Source organism: Palaemon carinicauda, chromosome 4 (genome assembly GCF_036898095.1).
Source record: "Palaemon carinicauda isolate YSFRI2023 chromosome 4, ASM3689809v2, whole genome shotgun sequence".
Classification (NCBI taxonomy): domain Eukaryota; kingdom Metazoa; phylum Arthropoda; class Malacostraca; order Decapoda; family Palaemonidae; genus Palaemon; species Palaemon carinicauda.
In genome coordinates, this window is record NC_090728.1 from 89,553,863 (window position 1) to 89,579,720 (window position 25,858).

The window sequence follows — 25,858 nt, forward strand, 5'->3', positions numbered from 1 at the left end:
ATGGCTCCAAATCTGATGCTGGCGTTGGATTTGGGTTACATAGTAATGGTTTTAATTGTAGAGGTGCACTTCCTCTGACCGCTTCCATATTTACTGCCGAACTGTATGGCATATTAACCGCTATTGAGAAAATAGCGTTGGAGAAGGAGGGTAATTTTACAATTTTTAGTGATGCAAGGAGTGTCCTTCAAGCTATAGAAGTTTTTAATTCTAATAACCCTTTAGTTTTAAAGATTTTAGAATGGCTTTTTATTATTGGACGGAGAGGTATAACAGTTCGATTTTGTTGGGTTCCAGCACATGTAGGTTTGTGTGGGAATGAGAAGGCAGATTCACTGGCTAAGAATGCTGTATCCGAGTTGCTGCCAAGAAGGTATCCCATTCCCTGTAATGATTTCTTACCTGACATCAAGAAATTGGTTTGCAATAAATGGCAACAGCAATGGGATAGCCTAGATGGCAATAAAATGCGAGAGGTAACAAATGTCATATCTCCTTGGAGGTATAATATGATGCCCCAAAAAAGGGAGCCGTCTCTTTGTCGTCTCCGTATTGGTCACACTCGGTTGACACATGAGTTTCTGCTGAAGGGCCAATAGCGACCGTATTGTGACGACTCTTTAGTACCTCTAACAGTGAGGCATTTGTTGACCGAATGTCCCAATTATAACAACTTAAGGAATAGATATTTGTTTGAGGCTCGAGGTGAGGGTGGCAGGTTCATCCTTGCCAAGATTCTTGGACATGTGTCCTACTATGCAAGTGGCATCTTTAGATATATTTCAGAAGCAGGTCTTCTGGAAACTATTTAACTTTTATGACATTCAACTTTTATGATTTTAATGAATACTCATATATTTTTTGTTTTTTTATTTTTTTTATGATCTATTTTTGTATACATAAACTAAATGATATTGGCGTCAATGACCTTAGATGTCAGGATGCCTGAAAACTTTAAATCAATCAATCAATCCCTGGACACGCAAGTTCTATAGCAGGGGATCCAGTGACGGATCTTCAGTGGTGGGTGGCTGAGGAGAACCTCCTCAAAGGACTAGACCTCGTCCCTCCTCCGGACTTGATGCTCTACACAGACGCATCTAAAGAAAGATGGGGCCCCACTTGCTGCAACACCGTCCCAGGACTTTGGTCTAAGTCCAAAAGGTACCAGCACATAAATATCATTGAGATGAGAGCAGCCTTTCTAGCTCTTCAGCAGTTGCAACTCTTGCTGGCGGGTCATTCCGGAGTGCTGATGAGTGACAAAACTTCGGTGATGGCTTACTTATACAATCAAGGTGGTACCTTTTTGCAGCCCCTATGCCATCTAGCAGTAGAGATGCTTAGATGGACAGAACAACATTCGGTGACCCTATCCGCTAACTTCATTTCAGGCAAGAGGAATGTGCTCGCAGACAACTTGAGCAGGGCGACTCAGTGTGCTCCGAATGGTCTTTGAATCCTCTGATAGCCAACAAAGTTCTGACTTTGTGGGGTTCCCCGATTGTAGACCTATTTGTGACGTCCCTAAACGTCAGGCTTCTGCTATACTGCTCTCTAATCCAGACCCTCAAGCTCTATGGCAAGATGCATTCCAACAACAGTGGGACAACATAGATGTGTATGCCTTTTTCCCGTTCTGTCTAATGAGAAGGGTGCTCAACAATACCAGAGCATCCAACGACTTACTGATGACACTCATAGCCCCGCTATTGCATCACGCAGAATGGTTTCCAGATTTTTTGCAACTCTTAATAGATCTTCCAAGAGAACTACCTCTATAACGAGATCTACTCAAACAACCACACATGAACATCTTCCACACGACCATCCTGTCTCTAAGGCTTCACGTCTGGAGACTATCCAGCATCTCCTCTATCAGAGAGGCTTTTCGCAATAAGTTGCAAGAAAGATGTCTAGATACTTGCAAAGATCTTCAGCTTCGGTTTACCAGGCAGAATGGACAGTCTTCTGTGGATGGCGTTGTGGAAGGGGTATCTCTGTTTTCGATGACACTTCTCCAATGGTAGCGGAGTTTTTTGTATATCTTCAGGAGGAAAAACTCCTCTCGGTCTTGATGGTAAAAGGCTATCACTCAGCTTTTAAGCCTAGCCTTTTGACTGAAAGGGGTAGACCTTTCTTCTTTGTTGGAGCTTTCTTTCCTCTTATGGAGTTATGAGATCACTTGGCCACAGTCGGAGATAGGACCTTCTCCTTGAAACGTGGTTCGTGTCCTGCAGTCCTTATAGGGCCCTCCCTACAAACCATTACAGCAGGCAACAGACTGTAACCTCATTTTGAAGATGGCATTCCTACTCTCTTTAGCCTTTGCAAGGAGAGTTAGTGAACTTCATGGTCTCTCATACGACATGGCCCATTCAAGAGGATGGGGGGAGGTGACACTCGCCTTCGTCCCTGAGATTGTTGCAAGGACTCAAAATCCAGGGATGCTGGACCCTAGATTTGGGTCCTTTCAGTTTAAGAGTCTACCTTCTGTAACCAATGACCCAAATCAACTGTTACTATACCGAGTGAAGAGTTTGAGATATTATCTTGAAACGCACTGCAACAATTCATCCCCGGCTGGCAACCCTGTTTGTCAGCACGGGTGGAATTAGGAGGGTCACCAAGAACACCATTTCTTCATGGATTCGCAAAATTATAGGCTCGGCTCTGAATCCGGACACTCTTCCAGCTCGACAACCTAGAGCTCATGATGTCAGGGGCATTAGTACATCCCTGGCCTTCAAACACAACTTTTCTGTGTTGCAAGTGTTACAGGTGGGCATGTGGAAGGGCCGGACGACCTTCATCGCTCACTGTTTGCAAGACTTGACCCACAGGCGAAGATACGTTTTCTATCGTTCCTATGGTTGCTGTACAAGTGGTTTTAAAAATACCTTGGGCTCCTTGTTGGACAAGTAACAGATGGTTGAGGGTATTGGTTATCTGGGTTAAGTCTGGGATGAATGAATAAGAATGACTGGCTCTTTTCTTGATCTTCCCCCTCTTGGGGAACATCGCCAAGGGTCCTTCTGTAAGCTGGCCTCATCCTTTGTAGGTAATAACCATTTCCCTTGTGTAACCCAGTATAGTTTGTTTCATACTTGTACACGTCCCCAATACTTCCTGCTAGGTAAGCATTGGGAAACTTCTTTATATGTAATTGATATTCCGATTTTAAACTCAGAATATGCTTACCTGAACGTTCATATGCTATTGCTCACAACCACACAGGTTGCGCATACTGTTATCAATACTCTTATATGTGTTAATCAAGTGAGGTGTCAAGGTTTTCCTCTAGATACAGTCTAATACTGTACAGAGAAAACCCAGGTCAATGCCTAAGTCAGTTTTTTTTTACTTACCACCCTCCTTAGGGTGAGTTATCCCTGTAAATACTGTAATGTAAAGTTTGTAAGTGAAGGATCAAATGACAAATTTGGAAATAATTTGTATTTTTCCTAACATACAAATCTGTACAGTAGTTATTTATACAAATTGTCCAACTAACACCTGTCCCCTGATAAGTCCTGCCTGCAATAAAAAAGTAACTTTCACCGATAAGTGAGTAGATAGTCGGTTTGGTACCCCCCAGCCACTTCCTACCCTCCCCGCTATAGCAGTTGAGTAGGGCTGCCACCTTGCATCAAAAGCCTAATGGCTAACCTTCCAGCTTTGCCGACAGATAATCCCTATAATCAACTACAATGTTGTATTAGTTAGGAAAAATACAAATTATTTCCAAATTTACCATATTTAGAGAGGCTAATGACAATACCAAGAGAAGGGATGTTTTGGTGCTTGAGGCAGAGGAAATTTCCGGAGAAGTTGGTTAGAATTGTAGAGATGATTTACAAAAAAACAAGGACAAAGGTAATAACAGCTGTTGAAGAAGAAACAGAAACCTTTGAAGTTTGTGTTGGATTACATCAGGCATCAGTGTTAAGCCTGATTTTATTTGTGTTGTTCTTGGATGTGTTAAGTGAAGAGATGTGGAGTTGTTGTATGCAGATGATTTGGTGATTACTGCTGAAAATGAGGAAGAATTTCAGAGAAGGGTGGTAGAGTGGCAGAGACCTTGGAAAGGGGTGGTTTGAGTGACGGTGAATATGGATAAGACTGGAGCTATGATTAGCTGTAAGGAAGGTAGGGACAGGATAGCCATACATGAAAGTAGAGGAGCAGTTATAAAACAGTATCCTCTTCAATTTGTCTAGCCTGGTGCTTGGCCATTTTATGAGCCCTAGCCATTTCAACCATGATTTCTAGTGTCGAGTTTCTCTTCCTTAAAATGTAACTCGTAATTTTTCTTGAAAAACACTTGTTAATTATCTGGTCCCTTAGGTTTAAATTCACTTCAGCAGTTGGATATTCACAAGATTTAATCAAATCCCTTATCCTAGTAAGATAAGTATCCCTACTTTCGGATGAACCTTGGCAAGACTGCCTGAAAACACGCATCTCATAAACTATATTCTTTTTAGGCATAAAATGATCATCCAATGCAGCAACTGCATCATCAAATGTGTCCCCCACAACATCCAGGGTCCTAAAAATACATATTCCAAGATCTGATTGGTGGAGCAAAATTACCTTCTTTTGACCTTCATCTTCTATACCACTACCTTGTATGAAATAGGTGAAACTTCTCTAATATTTCCACTTCTTCGCTACATTGGAATTCTCCTGTGGGGGGAAATGCTGCCATTGGCGTCAACTGCATGTGGCTAGCCATGTTTACCAAGTCCAATTTGTACTCACAGTATACAGGTTGCTCCTCTGTTTTCTAGCTAACAGGTTTTTGACACCTCATAACCCATATTTGGGTGGGTAGTCTTTGTCACCATTTTTCCCATCTCAGCAGCTACATCAACATTTCTGTATACACTCGGTATTTGTTGCACAGGTTTATTAACCTCTCGGCCTCTCTCGTTCAACAACAACAACTCTACATTCCCACCAATGTACAGAATGTCAACAAATATTAAGGGTTCTGAGGAACACAAGTGTTGTAAAGAAATTGGAACTTAAACATTTTTAACACAAACACTACAGGATCTACCATAAATCAGGAGGGAGGATGTGAGGCTGAAGTTGAGAATAGGATAAAAGCTTGGGAAAAGTGGAGGGAAGTAGCATGAGTGGTATGTGATAGGAAAATGCAAATCAAGGTAAAAGTCAAGGTCTATAGCACAGAAATAAGACCAGTTTTAATGTATGGATCAGAAATTTGGGCTTCAAGATGAAAGGAGGAAGCAAAGCTTGAGAGAACAGAGATGAGAATGCTAAGGTGGATTATGGGAATATTACTGTTTGAAAGATTGGAAAATGATGAAATAAGAATGGCAGGTTTAGTAAAGATTATTGAGATGATGATATTGTCACGACAGGTGGTGTAGGCACATGTTGAGGAGGGATTGGGAGGAACCTGTAAGAGGTAGAAGAACAAGAGAGAGGCAAAGAATTAGATGGCAAGATAAGGTGAAGGATGATATGGAGAGATGAGGTTTGGTTGAAGAGGATGCCTTTGATCGAAGGCATTGGAGAGGACGCATCAGGCAACCGACCCCTCAATGTAGTGATAAGAGTGGGCAACACCTTTTTTGGGTCAAGTGTCAGACACACGCCCTATTTTGTTACTTGGGGAGTTCCTCCCACTCAAGGAAGACTCAAATAAGTGACGATGGTTTGTATCTGTGTAGGAACAAACTATAAATTTTAAAGATAACTTTTATTTATGCTAATTATAAAAACCAGTGTCGTTTACATATATTACCCGACTCTACCACTCTGTAAGTCCCATTGACCAGATAACAGTGACAGCATATATGGTAGCACCGCTGAGGGTCCATGGCACAACCATACTGTACAGTGTTGTCAAGCCTACGGGAATTTTTCAATTTGGTCGAAACAAAAGGTGTAACCAGAGCTTACCCAGTAAATGACTATGGTTTTTACTGTATAACTAGAATAAATATAAATTATTTTTTTAAATTTGTAATATTTTATCGTTAGAATGATAAAGATAATGAATTCTAAAAATTTGTTATTTCCTGTGAAATTAGGCACATTTTGAAGATCACCATGAAATTTGGGACCATAGCTTGCCAGAAAAACTGCATAAAATGAATTCATGTAAAGCGGGGGACGACTATAGAAGTGATGCTTCATATAATGACTTCAGCATCATAAGTTGTGTCTGAAGTTTTAAATTGAATTTAATTTATTCTTTCCCTTTGGTAAACTTTTTCATTCAAATGCATGCCAGAGGTTAAGTTTGCAACTTTTATAGTTAATGGGTATGAATTTATTTAATAGTGAATTATTTTACTTATTCAATTTTGTTACTTTTTCTTTGCAGGAAGATATCATAACTTGTAATGGTGTTCCAATGGAAAGTGAAAGTTATGTATATGATGTATTCTATTCAACTCGGCCAGTGAATTGGGAAGATGTTATGGATCAGAATATATGCAGGTATGCAAATAGTACTTATTTTAATGCCTCAAAGACTAGCATCACATTTTCTTATCAAGATTGGACTTACAACATACTCGTAAAAGCAGTATACTGTACACGTATACCACTGTTATTTGTAAAACACTCACTTTGTCTACTGAATTAATTTAATAATGTGTTGCATAGACCAAGAAATGAATTTGACAACCTATTTTACTCTATTCTACTCATGGTAATTTTAAGTATACAGTGAACCCTCGTTTATCGCGGTAGATAGGTTCCAAACCCGACCGCGATAGCTGAAAATCCGCAAAGTAGGGACACCATATTTACGTATTTATTTAACATGTATATTCAGACTTTTAAAACCTTCCCTTTACGTAGTACTGTTAACAAACTACCCTTTAATGTACAGAACACTTAATGCATGTACTATAGTACCCTAAACTAAAACAGGCACAAATATTAAAGGCGATTTTATATCATGCGTTTCCTAAACACGCCAAAAAGCACGATAAAAAATGATAACCAATGTTTTGTTTACGTTTATCTCTGATCATAATGAAGAAACAAACGCATTTACACATCTGTGTATAGGTTAGTTTTTGCATCGATTATATTGATTATATGTTGATTTTGTTATTACCAATGTTTTACTTAATTTTTCTTAGGACTTCCAAGTAAATGAAATGAATGCCATTTATATAATGTTTTTCTTTATGACGCCGCCTGAAACGGAAACCGTCCATTCGTTTACTGTACGCTCCATCTTCGATTGTAATAAACAAACGAAGGCATTAAACGCGCATGATGAAAGTGATAATTAATGATATTAAACGCTTTTAGTAAATATGTTATTACAAATATTTACCGTATAAAATCCTACATACGTAGCAAAGCAGGAAAACAATTTTTTTTTATTTTTATTTTTGGCGTTTAATCAACAATAACAAACTGTCGCTAATGACCGAATGATAATTTGTGAGAGAGAGAGAGAGAGAGAGAGAGAGAGAGAGAGAGAGAGAGAGAGAGAGAGAGAGAGTGTGTGTGTGTGTGTTTTAAGTGTAATAAACAAAAAAATAAGGTTATAACATGTATATTCAGACTTTTAAAACCTTCCCTTTACGTTGTACTGTTAACAAACTACCCTTTAATGTACAGAACACTTAATGCATGTACTACAGTACCCTAAACTAAAACAGGCACAAATATTAAAATGTTAGATTATTAAAGTAGTATAAAAAAATAAAGTTTGTTACTGTACTCACTACGAAACAAGAAGAAAAACTTGAATGATGATGGCGATGAATTTGCTGCACAGTAGAAATGATGATGATGAAGCTGATGATGTCTTCTAATGTGCAGCCAATGATAGTATTTTACGTCTCTTCAGACGGAAGTGTCTTTTCCTGGGACACCTTCAACTTCTTCCTTGGACACTTCCCTCTTGGTGACGGGCAAGAGGGCTCTCGAACTTGGGGAAATTGCTCCCCCAGTTTGAATCTAAATTTCTCTCTTTCACCTTTTTCTTTTTCTCAATATTACTTCGACCTTATCCTAATTTCATAAACTTTCTTTAGTCTTGCTTTCCAAACTCTATGAGAAAAATTTCCCTCATTATATGTGTGTATATATTATGTACATATATATTTATTATTATTATTTTTTTTTTTCTCCTATGGCTTGGATGTTTTTACATCCATTGTAGCCCCAGCAGGGATGTTCATACATCCTTTATTGCTGCCTGCTTTGATGAGTGGGAGGGGGTATCACGGTTGGGAGGTGTTTGCATTCAAAGCTATATGTGAGAGTATTGGATGATTTCAGCCATCCCGAAGATGGTTTGGACTTTTTTGGCGGAACTATTCTCAAGTGTTGGGTCTTCGGAATCCAGGGGGATCCAATGCTTGGGGTAGGACTCTCGGCTTTTGGCCGGAAACCCGTCATTATAGATATGGGGAGGATGATTCCATAATTTCTTGGTCTCAGTCCTAACAGGCGGGTTCAGCTTACACCTGTGCCTCTATATCTGTTTTGATGCTATCCTTCGGGTAGGGTATGGAGTGGACCATCTGGGAAGTATACTCTCATTGTGCTGATAGTGGAGAGTGCAAATTTCCTTTCCGACGTGTGATGGCCTAACATTCTCGAGCAGGTACATCAAACTTACCCTTTTCTCTCTCTTTCGTCTAATGGATTCTTTAAGGAACGAACCCCCATCCCCTGTATACGCTGACTCTCCCCCGGCACTGTTGAAGACCTCTGCTAATGTGATAAGGGAAAGCTCTGTTGATGACCTCGGAACGGGAAAGGACCATTTTACTGATATTTCTAAATCAAGTAATTTGGGTAACACGAGGAAACTTTGAATCCTCCATGTTACACAAATTTCAATAGAGACAAATTATGATGATCTATGTAAAGCATTTGAATGCTATGGATGCATAAAAGAAATAAGTATGAAACTTGAAACTGAAACTTGGGATTCATGGATATCTTATAGTAGTTATGACGAAGCATTTAGTGCAATAAGTAACTTGAATAATATTAAAATTAATAACTTGAATGTCGCGGCTGCTCTCTGTGATAAGGTACCAAAAGATTTGGATGTGTACATGCCTGCCGATTGGTTGGAAAAAGACGCAGATTTAGTTATGCCCTCCCAGAGAAATCCAAAACCACCGATGTGGCTTATAGCTGAATCAAAGGGGGTTACAGGGAATTATTTTAAAATATGCAAATTGATTCAGAAAAAAGTAGGAACTATTACACCAGACGATATATCTCGTTTCGGAAAAAATAGTTTCCTTATCCATGCCAAATCCAGTACACAGTCGGTAATATTGTCCAATATGAAAATAAGTAATGATGACATTAAGTTAGATGTCAAATCCCACCTAAATTTTAGCTACGGAAGGGGCGTAGTTTTTAACAGAGATCTATATGATTTTACAGAGGAGGAGATACTGGCCATGTGTCCATTAAATGTATGGAAAGTTCATAAAGTCCCAGGTAATCAATGATAATCCTTACGTTCCAGGATGCTGATGTACCTTTTCATATTATCAAGAACGAAAGGATTAAAGTAAGAACCTTCAAGCAGAAGCCATTGCAATGCTTTAATTGTTTTAAATTTGGGCACCCGTCCAAAGTTTGCAAAAATGAGAAGATGTGTGGTATTTGCTCCAAATCTTACCATGGAGAGTGTGCACTTGGAGCCAGGTGTTTAAATTGCAGCTCGAATCACAAATCCACAGACAAGAGCTGCGAGCTATATAAGTTGGAGGAAGCTGCCCTCAACAAATCAAACTTAGAACATATAAGTGTGACCCATGCCAAAAGACTATTAAATAAATCAAATACATATTCTAAGGCATTAAAATCAAACCAACCTAGCGCTACCAATAGCTCAAAAAAAAGTATACTATCTGACAAAATGTCAAATAACGAGGTAACCATATTACCTCCTGAGGCTTTACCACGGTGTATTAACACTAGGTCATTGCCCATTACTGTTCAGCCTTCAGCTGCCATTACAAAAAATGATACAAACCTCTCTCAGGCCATGTCCTTGCCTGATCTGATGGAGGTTCCACTTAAGACTAACTTACCTGATGCACCTGTTGTGGGAAAGGTGCAAAAACCTCGAATCCCACCATCTATTAATCGTAAAAGAGAGAGACCTCCATCTCTCTCTCCACCCTCCATTAGAAACGTTAAGGTTATGATATCAAATAAATTTGATGTTTTGTCTGTTGATGTTTCTAATGAACCAGAAGATGAACTGAATAAATCAGAAATTCAAGTTGAGGTCCACCATCCACCTCAACAAATAGATAAAAAGAATACAAAGAAAAACACAAATGTAAAACCCAACATAACAAGACCACCTCTGAAGAAACCTACTGGTAATAATGTTAAATTAAAATCTGCTAATGGGAAAACCTCATCCAAGATGTCTTCCAGAAATAATCCATAGTTTTCTCCTCCATTTTGCAATGGAACTGTCAGGGTTTGAGGGCGAAATATGAAGAACTTAAGCTCCTAATTCATGAGCATTCCCCCATAATTGTATGTCTACAGGAAACTATGCTTGATTCTAACACTCCTAGTCCTTGAGAGTATGTTAGCTATAGAACACCATATAATCAACAAGCAGGGAGCCATGGCGGAATTCTCCTGTACATTCGTCGAGATGTTCCCCAAATACCCATGTCTATACGTACAACCCTGCAGGCAGTTGTTGTACAAATTGGTATAGGGAGAAAATATACAATATGCTCTCTGTACTTACCTCCAAATGATAATATTTTATATGATGATTTAGCAGAAGTCATTCAACAACTCCCTCAACCTTTTCTCTTACTGGGAGATATGAATGGTAGACATCCTTTATGGGGTGATGTTTTGGCCAACACAAGGGGCAATATTATCTCATCAATTGTGGAGAATGAGGATGTGGGGCTCCTCAATACAGGAGAGCTCACGCACTTCCATGCTCAGACAGGTACTTTGTCATGCATTGGCCTTTCAATTGCAAGCTCTAACTGCCTTCTTGATTTTGATTGGAGGACATTAGATGATTGGCATACTAGTGATCATGCACCAATCATTATAAACACCAACAAGGGTCCACCTGTGCAAAGATCGCCACGTTGGAATCTAGACAAGGCAGACTGGGTTAAATTTTCTGAGCTAAGTGAAATCGAAGGGAGAGCAGAACAGTTTGAAAGTATTGATGATGCCATAGACCTACTGAATGGAACTCTTCATACTTCAGGAATCAATTCGATTCCCCAAACCACAGGACTATTCAAAAGACGACCAGTCCCGTGGTGGTCCTCAGAATTAACAGCCTTGCACAGAGCCACCAGAAAATCTCTGACTAGATTGCGTAGACCCCGTACTGATGAAAATTTGATATCATACAAAAAGTGTAAAGCACAATTCCGTCGTGCCATGAAAGAAGCTAGACGCCAATCTTGGGTGGCTGGTGGCTTTTGTTTCCTCCATTAATAGTAGAACACCACCATCTTCTGTATGGAGGAAAATAAAAAAAATTGCAGGCAAGTTTACCCCGAACCCACCACCAGTGTTGAAAGTGAATGGTCAGTTTGTGACTGAAGGAAATGAAGTTAGTAATGCCCTGGCTGACCATTTTTCAAATGTATCGTGCAAGAGTGTAGCAGCTCCTGGTCACCAGTACAGGAGCATTGAAGGAAAGAAAATTTTAAATTTTGCAACAGGAAGGGAAGAATCGTATAATTCTCCTTTTACTGAAAGAGAACTTGATTCCGCACTCGCTACTTGCAACGATACAGCTCCTTGACCCGATGGAATTCCATATGCAATGGTTAAACATGTACATTTTAATACAAAGTTATTTATTTCAAGTATTATTAATAGAATATGGCATGATCATAGTTACCCAAGTGTTTGGGAACTAGCCATTATTTTAGCCTTTTTAAAACCTGGTAAGGACAAGTTTTTAGCAGCAAGCTATTGACCTATTGCATTGACTTCGTGTTTATGTAAAATCATGGAGAAGATGGTCAATGCAAGGCTGATGTGGTACCTTGAAAAGAAGGGTATTTTATCACCGATTCAATGTGGATTCAGAAAAATGCACTCAACAACTGATGTGTTAATACGACTTGAGTCTTCTATTTGTGAAGCCTTTGCTTCCAAACAGCACCATATGACAGTATTTTTTGACCTTGAAAAGGCATATGATACCACATGGAGATATGGTATACTTAAAACCATTCATGAATTGGGAATGAGAGGAGAGCTGCCACCATTTATTCAGGCATTTCTTTCACATAGAGTTTTTCAAGTGAGAGTGGGGGAAACTCTATCAGAGAGTAAGTGCCAGGAAGAAGGAGTTCCTCAGGGTAGTGTGCTGAGTGTAACCCTTTTTGCACTAGCAATTAATGGGATATCCTCAGCCATTCCCCAGGATGTTCTCTCAACATTATTTGTGGATGATCTCTCAATATCATTTGCTGGCACTAGAATGGCAATGGTTGAGAGAAAAATCCAACTCTCTATTGATAAAATTATCCAGTGGGCCGACATGAATGGATTTAAGTTCTCGACAAGTAAAACTACCATTGTCCATTTTTGTCGTATCCGGGGAGTACATCCAGACCCGGATATATACATTAAAGGTCAACGGATACCATGTGCAAGAGAAGCTAAATTTTTAGGTTTGATATTTGATTGTAGGCTTACATGGGTTTCTCACTTAAAAGCGTTAAAAGCTAAATGTGTTGAAGCTCTGAATATCTTAGAAGTATTGTCCCATACATCATGGGGGGGCAGACCGCAATACAATTTTAAAATTATACAAGGCCTTGTTTTTTTCCAAAATTAGTTATGGTTGTGAAGTATATTCTTCAGCCATCCCAAGCCGGTTAAGAATATTAGACTCGATACATCATGCAGGTATTAGATTGTCTACTGGAGCTTTTAAAACCTCGCCTATCCCAAGTCTCCTTGTTGATGCTGGAGAGTTACCTCTAGACCTTTACAGAAAGTCTTCCATCATTCGGTATTGGTTTAGATTGCAAAGACTCCCTAACTCTCTAGCCTTTCAGACTGCAAGCCTTGTAAGACACGCATCATACTTTGAGTTGCACCCAAAATCTCCTCAACCTTATGGCTTTCGGGTGAAACGATTATTAAACAGTCTGGATATAATTAGAATTAAGGTACTTCCATTCAAGGTATCATCAACGCCTCCATGGAAGTTACCAGAGATATCTTTTTGTAAATATTTTATTGAAGGTAAGAAGAATATGTCAGACCTAGAAGCCAGGTCTCTTTTTAATGAACATGTTAAAGAACATAGAGGATCAACTTTTATCTATACTGAGGGCTCCAAATCTGATGCTGGCGTTGGATTTGGAGTACATAGTAATGGTTTTAATTGTAGAGGTGCACTTCCTCTGACCGCTTCCATATTTACTGCCGAACTGTATGGCATATAAACCGCTATTGAGAAAATAGCGTTGGAGAAGGAGGGTAATTTTACAATTTTTAGTGATGCAAGGAGTGTCCTTCAAGCTATAGAAGTTTTTAATTCTAATAACCCTCTAGTTTTAAAGATTTTAGAATGGCTTTTTATTATTGGACGGAGAGGTATAACAGTTCAATTTTGTTGGGTTCCAGCACATGTAGGTGTGTCTGGGAATGAGAAGGCAGATGCACTGGCTAAGAATGCTGCATCCGAGTTGCTGCCAAGAAGGTATCCCATTCCCTGTAATGATTGCTTACCTGACATCAAGAAATTAGTTTGCAAAAAATGGCAATAGCAATGGGATAGCCTAGATGGCAATAAAATGCGAGAGGTAACAAATGACATATCTCCTTAGAGGTATAATATGATGCCTCGAAAATGGGAGACGTCTCTTTGTCGTCTCCGTATTGGTCACACTGGGTCGACACACGAGTTTCTGCTGAAGGGCCAACAGCGACCGCATTGTGACGACTGTCTAGTACCTCTAACAGTAAGGCATTTGTTGACCGAATGCCCCAATTATAACAACTTAAGGAATAGATATTTGTTTGAGGCTCGAAGTGAGGGTGGCAGGTTCATCCTTGCCAAGATTCTTGGAAATGATGTGTCCTACCATGCAAGTGGCATTTTTAGATTTATTTCAGAAGCAGGTCTTCTGAAAAATATTTAACTTTTATGACATTCAACTTTCATGATTTTAATTGAATACTCTTTTATTTTTTATTTTATTTTATTTTTTATTTTTGTATACATAAATTAAATGTTACCGGCGTCAATGACCTTAGATGTCAGGATGCCTGAAAACTTTAAATCAATCAATCAATCAATCCTGGGACACTTCTTCAATTTCTTCTGAAGGCATAGTAGCAGGAGGAACTGGCTCTTTTTTGCGAGGCTAGAAGAACATTGTGATCGGAAGTTGCTGCCGCTGCTTCTTTTTTCGCTCGAAGAGCATCCTGTAGGGAGTCATGTCTTCATCAATTTTGTTGCAGAATTGCATAGAACGAACCATATCCTTGTCCCACTCTTGCGACAATTCTTTCAACTCCTTCGCAAGGTTGCAGTGCTTGGCAAGCCGTTCTAATGTTAAGCCCGTTTCTTCGACATTTTCTTGGGTCTCTTCCTGTGCTTCACTGTCTTCTTCACTGGCCGATTTCGTCAGGTCTTTGAGGTCTGCGTCAGTTAGCGACGGGGAATGGCAGTCCAACAACTCATCGACGTCTTCAGTCGTCATGTCGCCAAACCCGTCACCTCCAATTATCGCAGCCAACTGCACAGATTTCCGTATTGCAGTGTTGAATCTCAGCAGTTGTAAATCCCTCGTCATCGTAAACAATCTGGGGCCACAACTTCTTCCAACTTGCATTAACAGCAGCAGGTTTCATTTCTTTCAGTGCCTTCTGGATGTTCTGCAGGCACTTGGCTATTGTGTACTTCTGCCAGTACGCCTTCAAATTGAATATTTCATCCTCATCATCTTGGGCAGCATCCACACATGCAACGAGGTCCGCCAAGGTATTCTTCGTGTAGAGGGCCTTGAACGCCCTGATAACCCCCTGATCCATAGGTTGAATTAATGACGTTGTGTTGGGTGGCAGGAACTCAACCTGAATGCCCTCATGCGACAGATCAGTTGCGTGTCCACCAGCGTTATCCATAAGGAGAAGGATCTTAAATGGCAAGCCCTTCTCTAAGAGATATTTACTGACTTGCGGGATAAAACACTGGTGGAACCAGTAATCCATGCTTTTGGATTATGCATCCAGTACACGGGAAGGAGATTCTTATTTTTTTTTTTCAAAGCGCGAGGGTTTTTCGATTTGTAAATAAGCCCCGGCTTTAGCAAAAATCCAGCAGCATTGCCACACATCACGAGGGTAACACGATCTTTGAATGCTTTAAAGCCAGAGGCTTTGGCTTCTTTGAACAGGAAAGTTCGCGACGGCATTTTCTTCCAAAACAAGCCGGTCTCATCCATATTAAACACTTGTTCGGGCTTGTATCCACCTTCAGTGATAATGTTCTTAAATGTCTCATTCACGTAAGTTTCAGCAGCGGTAGTGTCAGCGGAAGCAGCCTCGCCATGCAGGGAAATGCTTTTCAGGCCGAAGCGTTTCTGAAACTTCGCGAACCATCCTTTGCTGGCGGAAAAACGTCGTTTCTGAGGCTGGGAATCAGTGGATGTCCCTGCTTGAGGTTCAGCTAGTACATCATCTTTGTCTTCTTCAGTATGGTCGCCATCGTCGTCTTGAGGTTCCTTTGCCGCAAAATTCTCATACAAACCCAAAGCCTTGGTTCGGATGGTATTCGTATCCAAGGCTATGTTCTTCTTCCGGCAGTCGGCAATCCAGAGGACGATCGTTTTATTACGAGCGGTAACAACTCGCTTCGCTGACCTGCTAAAGGTGATGGCAGCCGTCTTTCTAATGTTCGCCTTGTCCTTCTTAATGTAGCGAACGGTGGATTCGTCCTCTCCAAAATGGCGAGCTGCGGCCGCGTAACTTCTGCCTTCTTTCAATATATTGAGAAGTGTCACCTTCTCAGCAATCGTCATCATTTTTCGGTGGCGTTTAGGCTCACTACCAGCCTTAGTAGAAGCAAAACACTTGGGAGCCATTGAACGCTCGGGAGCCATTGTAGGGGTTAAACAGAAAGTTCAACAAAAAGTTCAACCTCAAACAGACACGCACACCACAGATTAAAGTTGCACAGTAATGTAGCACCATCTACCCGATGAGAGAGCAGCAAACAAAGTGGCTGCGAGAAGATGCTGCGGATCGGAGAAGCGGTCAAAACACCAATCACAGGCTAGATTACAAAACTTGGTAGCTGATTCGTCATCTATCAGCACTGGAACCAATCACAGTCCGTCTTACATGCTACGTAGTAGTTACAAATTCAAATATAAGGCACTATATACAGTATGCTTTACGTACGCTATTTTACGCTTGTTTTGTTGTAGGATATGTACGCTTATTCGAGATGTGATTTTTGCAACAAAGAATATTATTGGATGCAGTACTACGTACGTATACATACAAAAGATTCATGGAAAAGATGCACATCCATTACATTTGTAGTAGTAGCCATCAGCAGCCTTACACCATTCAAATATGACAAGTCAGACTGCATCTGATTTGCGTTTCATGTTCGATTTAATTTTACTACGTATACAGGTATTGCTCAACTTACGACCTATGCGACATTCGACTATTCGACTTTACGACCATTTTTTCAGGGTGATGACGTCACAAGTTTATAGGAAATAGGATGAATATTTCCTCGAAAATAATCTATTTTCATGTATACATATACTGTAAACTGATTTATCTTGGTAAATTATTATTTTCTTTTATTGTTAATATTCAGTATTTATTTTCAGTTAAAAATACATTAAGAAAAGTTTTAATATCTGTCGAATTCATGTTATGTCTGTTGACGTCACATCACTGACGGAAAGCTTCCGGGCAATACAGTGATTTCCTTCCAATAGGCTAACGCTTAATATTAGTATTTCCATTATCGAAATATTAAATAACGATACAAAGTATTTTGAGGGTCTGTATCGGTTGTCATGAGTACTACGTAGCGTAAATTTGACTGTACGCTACTTTTTTAATCTCTGATAATGGATCGATGTTTATCTAAAGAAAATATACTATTAGGGCAAATATTTTCTTGAAAATAATATACAGTATATCCTTTTACATTATAAAAATAAAAAACTTTTTGTTAAGTTAGTATTTTCTTTTCATTTCTTGCGAGAAACAAAGAAAATGAATTTACATATTTTGCAAGTCTTTTTTCGTAGAGATTACTGTACGTCACGTGACTTGTGACGTCATGTATCTGGCGGAAGCGTGCTGTCGAACCGTATGATTTCCTTTCATTGTTACAGAGTAATCTTATTACAGCATTCCCATAACCGAAACACCCAGTAACGATATCAAGTGTTTTAGAGGTCTGTATCATTAGTTATAAGATTAGTACAACTTACCGTAAATTTAAGAAAAAAAGTCTGATGACGTCATATTTCTGGCGGAAGGCGAGAGTCAAATCAAGTGATTTCCTTCCGATGTGTTACTATTCCCATAATTGAAACATCGAATAATGATATATAGAATTTTTTAATAATTTTCAAAATAAAAAAATAATATGAAGATACAACTGAATTAAAAACAAAAAAGAGAGAGAGAGAGAGAGAGAGAGAGAGAGAGAGAGAGAGAGAGAGAGAGAGAGAGAGAGAGAGAGAGAGAGAGAGAGAGTGTATATATGCAGACGTAATCAGCCTTGTCCGAGATGTCAGAACGAGTTGACCCCTGCCCTCATTACCGACCACGAAACGCCTGGACCTGAAATATCTACGTTCCTGTCAACCGTCGAGAGCTGCTGCGAAGAGTAGTATTTTTTTTTTATTATTAACTACTATCTTGACTGTTCCCCTATTTGCTGGAGTGTAGTTTAATCAAATGATTTTCTTTGTTTAGTTCAGTGCTTCCCAAGTACTCAATTAAGAAACATTTACCTTTGACTAGTTGTAAATAAAATAGTTTTCTTTTGCGATTTTTCTTTCTATATTTCCTTTTGTTTAATTGTTTATTGTGGCTGAAAAATCCCAATTTCATTAATCAATTCAAAAGAACCTGGTTCGATCCCCATGAGGATCGTAACACCCTTCAACACATAAGGACCCTGTTACCGAAAGGGGCGTACACAGTCTCTATAGACCTGGCAGATGCCTACTGGTACTTTCCAGTCAGTCGCCCCCTCTCCTCCTACCTAGGATTCAAGTTACAGAAGACAAAGTATGTCTTCAGAGCCATGCCCTTCGGACTAAACATAGCCCCAAGGATCTTCACGAAACTTGCGGACGCAGTCGTACAACAGCTACGCTTAGAAGGCGTTCAGGTAGCCGCATACCTGGATGACCAGCTGGTGTTGGCAGCATCCAAGACTGCTTGTCTGCAGGCATCCAAGAAAGTGATCCAGTTCCTGGAACATCTGGGATTCAAGATCAATTACAAAAAGTCTTGCCTCCCTCCAGCTCAAGAGTTTCAATGGCTGGGAATCCATTGGAACTTGCAGTCACACCATCTCTCCTTTCCACCAAAGAAGAGGAGAGAGATTGCGGGTTCTGTCAAGAGACTACTGAAATCCAACAAGATCTCAAGATGCCAACAGGAAAGAGTACTGGGCTCTCCAGTTTGCAGCAGTAGCAGACCCAGTATTAAGAGCACAGCTGAAAGATGCGTCAGGAGTCTGGAGAAGATACGCATCAAACACTCGAAGAGATGTACAGAGACCGGTACTGACCTTACTACGATTGCTTCTCAAGCCGTGGTCGAAAGTCAAGAGCCTAGCAAGGACTGTTCCCTTACAACCACCTCCCCCATTGGTAATCATCCACATGGATGCCTCGACGGAAGGATGGGGAGGTCACTCCCATCAAAGGAAAGCCCAAGGGACATGGTCATCCCTGTTCAAGACCTTTCATATCAACATTCTGGAGGCCATGGTAATCCTCATGACATTGAAGAAGCTATCCCCTCACAGATCAGCCCACATCAGGCTGATCCTGGACAGCGAAGTGATAGTGAGATGTCTGAACCGAAAAGGCTCGAGATCGCCCTACATCAATCACGTGATGCTGGCCATCTTTCGCTTGGCAGGAAAGAAAAGATGGCACTTATTGGCAGTTCACCTACAAGGGTTCCGCAATGTGACGGCGGACGCTCTTTCCAGGCTAAAGCCGATAGTCAGAATGGTCCCTAGACGCAGACTCATTCTCCTTCACCTTGGAAAAAGTCCCAGAACTGCAGATCAACCTCTTTGCCACGAGCGACAACAAGAAACTACCTCGATACTTAGCCCCATACGAGGACCCTCGGGCAGTGGCGACGGACGCCATGTCCCTCGACTGGAACAGATGTACTCACATCTACATGTTCCCATCAACAAATCTCCAGCTGAAGGTCCTCAACAAGCTGAGATCCTTCAAAGGAACAGCAGCAGTGGTAGCCCCCAAGTGGCCCAAGAGCAACTGGTTCCCTCTGGTGTTAGAACTGAAGTTGAGGTTGTTTCCTCTATCAAACCCAGTTCTATCCCAACTGGTTCAGAAGTCGACTGTCTTCGATTCATCTCAGAGAACCCAAAACCTTCATCTCATGATTTTCTCGCCTTAGCAGTCAAGAAAAGATTTGGTATCTCAAAACACAGTATCGACTTTTTAAAAGAATACAAGTCAAAGTCTACCAGAAGACAATATGAATCATCTTGGAAGAAGTGGGTCGCTTTTGTCAAAGCCAAAAAACCGTCGGAAATCTCGATAGACTTCTGCCTGTCCTTCTTCATCCATCTTCACGAGCAAGGTTTGGCTTCCACCACGATAACTACGTGTAAGTCATCTTTGATTAGACCTCTTCTATACGCCTTCCAGGTGGACCTGTTGAACGAAATCTTTAACAAGATTCCGAAGGCATGCGCTAGACTTAAACCGGCAGCCCCTCCGAAGCCCATTTCATGGTCTCTGGACAAAGTCTTGCACTACGCTTCGAACTTGCACAACGAAGATTGCTCTCTAAAGGATCTAACACAAAAAGTGATATTTTTATTCGCTATAGCCTCAGGGGCTAGAGTTAGTGAAATACAGTGGAACCTCTACATATGATTGTCTTTGCATACGATTGTTCCAACATCCGAAGTAAAACTCCATCAAATTTTTTTTTCGACACCCGAAGTCATGCTCCAACATCCTATGTAGATCGTTTACGCTGGTAGATGGCAGCACGTAAGAGAGACGCCAATGAGCGTCGAGTGCTCTCTTCTCTATTCTTGTGTGTATCGTGTGGTTGTCCTCTGTTTGGTCTGTTATTAACAGTGCTAATTTTCTTCCTTTTCTCACATTTCCTTTTTGATTTTACCTATAATCATGGTGCCTAAGAAGCTAAGTTTCGGTACAGGTAGTGGTGAGTAAAGGAAGAAGGCAATTCTTTCATTAAAATTGAAGCAAGAAATTATAGGAAAACATGAGAGCAGTGTGCTTGTGATTGATATGGCTAAACAATATGGCTGGAATAGGCCTACATCTTGACGATCATCAAGCAGAAGGCAGCCATTAAAGCAGTCAAACCATCGAAGGGGATCACCATTATTACAAGACATCTTAGCAATACCCTGGAAGAGATAGAACGCCTTTTGTTGATAGGGATAAAGGACAAGGAGATTGTTGGCAACGATCATTTGTGAGAAGGGCCAGTGTGATGAACAGAAAGAAAGAAAAAAGTGAAGCAAAGAAAACTAAGATAGCATTAACAAGCTCTTTTAAAAAAGTCCCCTCTCATTTTCTGTTTCTCTCTAAACATAGCATTAACATGTTCTTTAAATAAAATCTCTCTCTCTCTCTCTCTCTCTCTCTCTTGTTTTTCTTCGCTGTTAGTGTTAGAGACGTCTATTATTTTTTTTCCGAGAGAGAGAGAGAGAGAGAGAGAGAGAGAGAGAGAGAGAGAGAGAGAGAGAGAGAGAGATTAATGTTTAGAGTACATATGATTTTTAACAGCGTCAACGAGTTGAAAGACAATTAAATGTAACTAAGAAAGTAATATCAGTGAATCTGAATTCCTTTATTAACTAAAACAAATATTGATACAAACAGACTCGTGTGCATATGCACAAACACACACACACAGGTGTAGGAATTGCTACGCAGTAGGAGACAGACGGTCGGGGAGGAGGTAGAGATGGTGACTGCGATAACGTACTGTAACTCATCACTGAAAGTGATGAAAATTAAAAATCAAAAGAAAACTTAAAAAAAAAAATATGAATGAAAATGAAAAAAAAAAAATAAGCTAAGTTAGATTAAAGTATCTGTAGTGTAAGTTACGGTATGTTATCGCAGTCACCATCTCTACCTCGTAGCTGATTGTGTCTCCTCCTGCGTAGGAATTCCTCCACCTGTGTGTGTGTTTGTGCATATGCACACGAGTGTGTTTGTATCTATTTGTTTTAGTTAATAAAGGAATTCAGATTCGCTGATATTGCTTTTTTTAGTTACATTTAGTTCTCTCAACATGTTGACGCTAATAAAAATCATAGGTACACAACACATTTTTGTTTAATCTCTCTCTCTCTCTCTCTCTCTCTCTCTCTCTCTCTCTCTCTCTCTCTCTCTCTCTCTCTCTCTCTCTCTCTAGAAAAAAATAATAGACGTCTTTAACACTATAACACAGAGAGAGAGAGAGAGAGAGAGAGAGAGAGAGAGAGAGAGAGAGTGTGTGTGTGTGTGTGTGTGTGTGTGTGTGTGTGTGTGTGTGTGTGTTTATTTGAAGAGCATGTTAATGCTTTGTTTGGAGAGAAACAGAAATAGAGAGAGGACTTTTTTAAAGTCACCATCTCTACCTTCTCGCCGATCGTCCATCTCCTCCTGTGTAGCTACTGTATTCCTACACCTGCATTGGCCTGTCTCTAAGGTAAAGTGACAATAAAAACACATTTTTTATTTATTATTTCTTTATAATTATCTTTTTTACATCTTTCTTTCATATTATGCAGTTATGTTATTGTTATGTGTAATTATATGTAGTAATATATTAAGAAGTTATTATAGGTTTTTGGGCTGTGGAACGAATTATACCAATTACAGTGTGTTCTTATGGGAATATTTGCTCCAAAATACGATTGTTTTAACATACGAAGCAGTTTCTGGAATGAATTAAGATTGTATGTAGAGGGTCCCACTGTAGTAGCCTTATCGAGAGACGAGGGCCATAGTCAGTTCACAGAAGTGGGAGAACTGAATCTTTTTCCTGATCCTACCTTTCCTGCCAAAAACGAGCTACCCACCAAGAATAGGGGTCCTTGGAGAATCTACCCTCTGAAGGAAGATGTCTCTCTATGTCCAGTAGAGTGTCTAAAGGTCTATCTTCAAAGAACTTCAGTCTTCAAGGGAGGACAGCTCTTCAAAGGCGAAACCTCAGGATCAAACTTATCCTTGAAACAACTGAGGGCGAAGCTCACCTACTTCATTCGCAGGGCGGATCCTGACAGTACACCCGCAGGTCATGATCCGAGAAAGATTGCTTCCTCGCTGAACTTTTTCATCATATGGACTTTGAGAGACTCTGCTCATACACTGGTTGGAAATCCACTAGAGTCTCCTATAAACATGCAAAGCAAGTGCACGAGCTGAAACGTTTGTGGTGGCGGCAGGTAGTGTTGTAAAACCTGTCGTCTAGTGCTGTAATGAACAGTGAACTGTTAGGGACTTTCACAGTTTGGGTGAAAAGGTGTTAACACCTTTCAGTGTAACACTTTTTATCAAGGGTCACCCTGGTGCCCCTAGGACTGTTCTTTATAGGTGTAGAATCAAACCAATAACACCAGTGCCGTGTGTACACTTGTACACAGTGTTGAAAGTCATCCAAAATTTATAGTGATATTATCTTAATAATTTTACAATGATTTCGAGTGGCTTTCATAACTAATATATTTCTTCCCTTATAGGTGATAAATATATATGTACCCTTAGAATGTTGGCTGTACAGTGTATGATTCTATTTTAATACATTAGTTGTTACATTTATGTTGTCTATACAAATAAATGAAGAAAATGTATTTGCGTCTTCACCCCAAAAGTAGCTGAATAAAATCAGACAGAGTTTTTGACTTATTTTCCTCAAAATAAGGTAAACACTTGAAAGTGCCAATACATGTGAACATAATTATAGTAAGATAATTACATTTGTTCCGACATATATACAAACCTTTTCGCTTCTATTGTCAAGTGACAATTTACCTGCAGGGGGCAGGAAGCTCTAAGATTGTTCCAAGCTTAGCGGACATGACGGGTAACGGTACCGTCATATATTAGGTGGTCTGGGTGACCATATAGAAGCTGACTCAAGGTTAAGGCACTTATACAAACCCACAGATATAATACTTTCAAATAATTCTCTGTTAAGCTTCCATCTGGACGACATGGCTTGAGCCCAAAAAACAAATTTTGAAGCAAACCGAAAAATCTATTTTTGGGTGAGATGGCCATGTCGTCCTGATGGACCCGCCCTCCTTTTCGAAGAAAAGGAGTGTACATTTGTAACAATCCCCATCCCAAACTACTCTTATCTGTAGCCACCATGCTTAATTGTTACAAGGAATGGGTAGCCATGTTGGGCCCTGTAGTAGTACGGGAAGGGGATCCACCAGGTAACCTGATAACAGCTCCCCTTCAATTTCGCCACTCTTCCTCCTCAGAGCAAAAACTATTCGGGGTGAAGATTGCCATGTGTCGTATCAAGAAATACGTCTCCTGATATTATGCGATATCCTTAAGAAAATTTTTAAGGATACTCGCGCCAGGAGTTAGAATTCTGGAGACCTATGGTCAATTCTCTGGGAGTATCACTGTAGCTAAATATCCCTTAGAAAGCTGCCTAAAGGAACCTTCCATCAGGACGACATGGCCATCTCACCCAAAAATAGATTTTTTGCTTTGCTTCAAAATCCGTTTGTTAGTACATGTAGACACAAGAAGAATATTTTCGAGAATGCCATATCTTCGGGCTTCCATTCATAATTAGGAGAGTATATTCTCCTTTGGCTGAGGGTCTGGAAGAACCTGCTCGTGGTCACAAGGACAGATGGATTGGTTCTACATTAGCCTTCAAGAATAACCTGTCAGTTAGCTAAGTGCTGAGGGCTGGAGCCTGAAAATGCCTGACAAGCTTTACAGCCCACTATCTGCGGGAGTACTACATACCTAAAACTCCTTAAACACACATTCTCACTGTGATCTGCGGTAGGTAATCAGCTGGTTGTGTAGCAAACCTAGCTCCTCCAGAGGACAGAAAGCATTTTGTCTAAGATAACTATCGCTACGTAAGTATATGATGAGAGGTAAGGTCTGGGCCTTTTAATAGGCAACACTCTTCAGACATCATATCCTTTTAGGGTAGAGGTTCTTTAGTTACTGTCTGTCGTTGGACAAAAACCTAGCCTTTCAGCTGAGAATCTTTTTCACAGGCAATGGGAAGGGGACAGGAGTCAACACTTACTTACCTCCCAGGTCAAATTGTTTGGACATCCTGGATCTTAAACCAGCCACCTTCATTATAGGGAGCTCTCCCTCCTTGGGATAAAGGTATAAACACTGCTTATGAATGGCAGAGACAAGGGAAAATGAAAATACCCTAGCACAGGGGTTCTCAAACTTTTTAATCATATGTACCCCTTGAAGTCTTCCAGTATTAGTCATATACCCCTTACTCACAATGCAACATTAGTAAGGATGAAAATAAATGTATGGTTAAATAGTTTTAAGCTTAAATTGTGACAGACACATGTTACTACATTAAAATGCAAGTACAGTAATACCTCGACATACGAGTGTCCCAACAGATGAGAAATTTGAGAAACGAGGAAAGTTTCGTGCAAATTTTTGCCCTGAGATACGAGGATACGAGTCGGTTCCCTTTGTGGCCGCTAGGTGGCCGAGTGTGCTAGAGGCTGCTCACGATGACAGCATCGCTCGCTCTTTCCCGTCGGATCTCCATCACGTAAAGTTATCTCCGAGTATCGGCTGTAGTGTTTGCATTTTTTGCGTGTTTTTTCCGTTAATCAGTACAGAATTAAGTGAACAAGCAATGGCTCCAAAGCAAGCGAGTGTAAACAAAGGTAGTGAAAATAAAAGCGTATGATGACAATCAAGATTAAACATGAAATAATCGAAAAACATGAGAGTGATGTACGAGTGATTGAGCTGGCTCACCAATATGAGAGGAGTACATCAACAATATGTACCATTCTCAAGCAGAAGGATGCTATAAAGAGCACCAAGTTTTCCAAAGGACTAACCATCCTTTTCAAGCTGCGCAGTGATATTCATGACGAGATGGAGAGGTTTCATTTAATATGTATAAAGGAGAAACAGTTGGTGGGAGATAGCATGACCGAGACAATGATCTGTGAAAAGGCCAGCGGAATCTACGATGTCTTTAAGGAAAGAAAGCTGCTGAGAGAGGGGAGACTTCAAAGCCAGCGGAAACCTGCAAAGCCAGTCGTGGCTGATTGGATAATTTCAAAAAATCAACTAGTATACACTCGGTTGTGAGGCATGGAGAAGCAGCAAGTTCCGACTCGGAAGCCGCGGCTGACTATGTCAAAACCTTTGCCTCGGTTATCGCAGAACAAGAATACATCCCCCAACAAGTGTTCAACTGCGATGAAACTGGCCTTTTCTGGAAGAAGATGCCCAGGAGGACGTTCATCACGGCAGAGGAGAAGAGACTACCGGGCCATAAACCCATAAAGGACCGATTTAACTCTAACCTTGTGTGCCAATGCTAGTGGTGACTGTAAAGTCAAGACACTGCTGGTGTA

The 25,858-nt window shown here is 40.3% G+C and overlaps 1 protein-coding gene across 1 annotated transcript in view; it reads left to right on the top strand.

The window, feature by feature from the left end:
- Window positions 1-25,858, top strand: part of LOC137639127 (probable RNA polymerase II nuclear localization protein SLC7A6OS) — a 137,578-nt gene that overhangs the window by 71,406 nt on the left and 40,314 nt on the right. Inside the window, exon 5 of the mRNA XM_068371439.1 lies at window positions 6,365-6,480. Within this exon, the coding sequence (XP_068227540.1) occupies window positions 6,365-6,480 (116 nt within the window). The remainder of the gene's footprint in view (window positions 1-6,364; window positions 6,481-25,858) is intronic.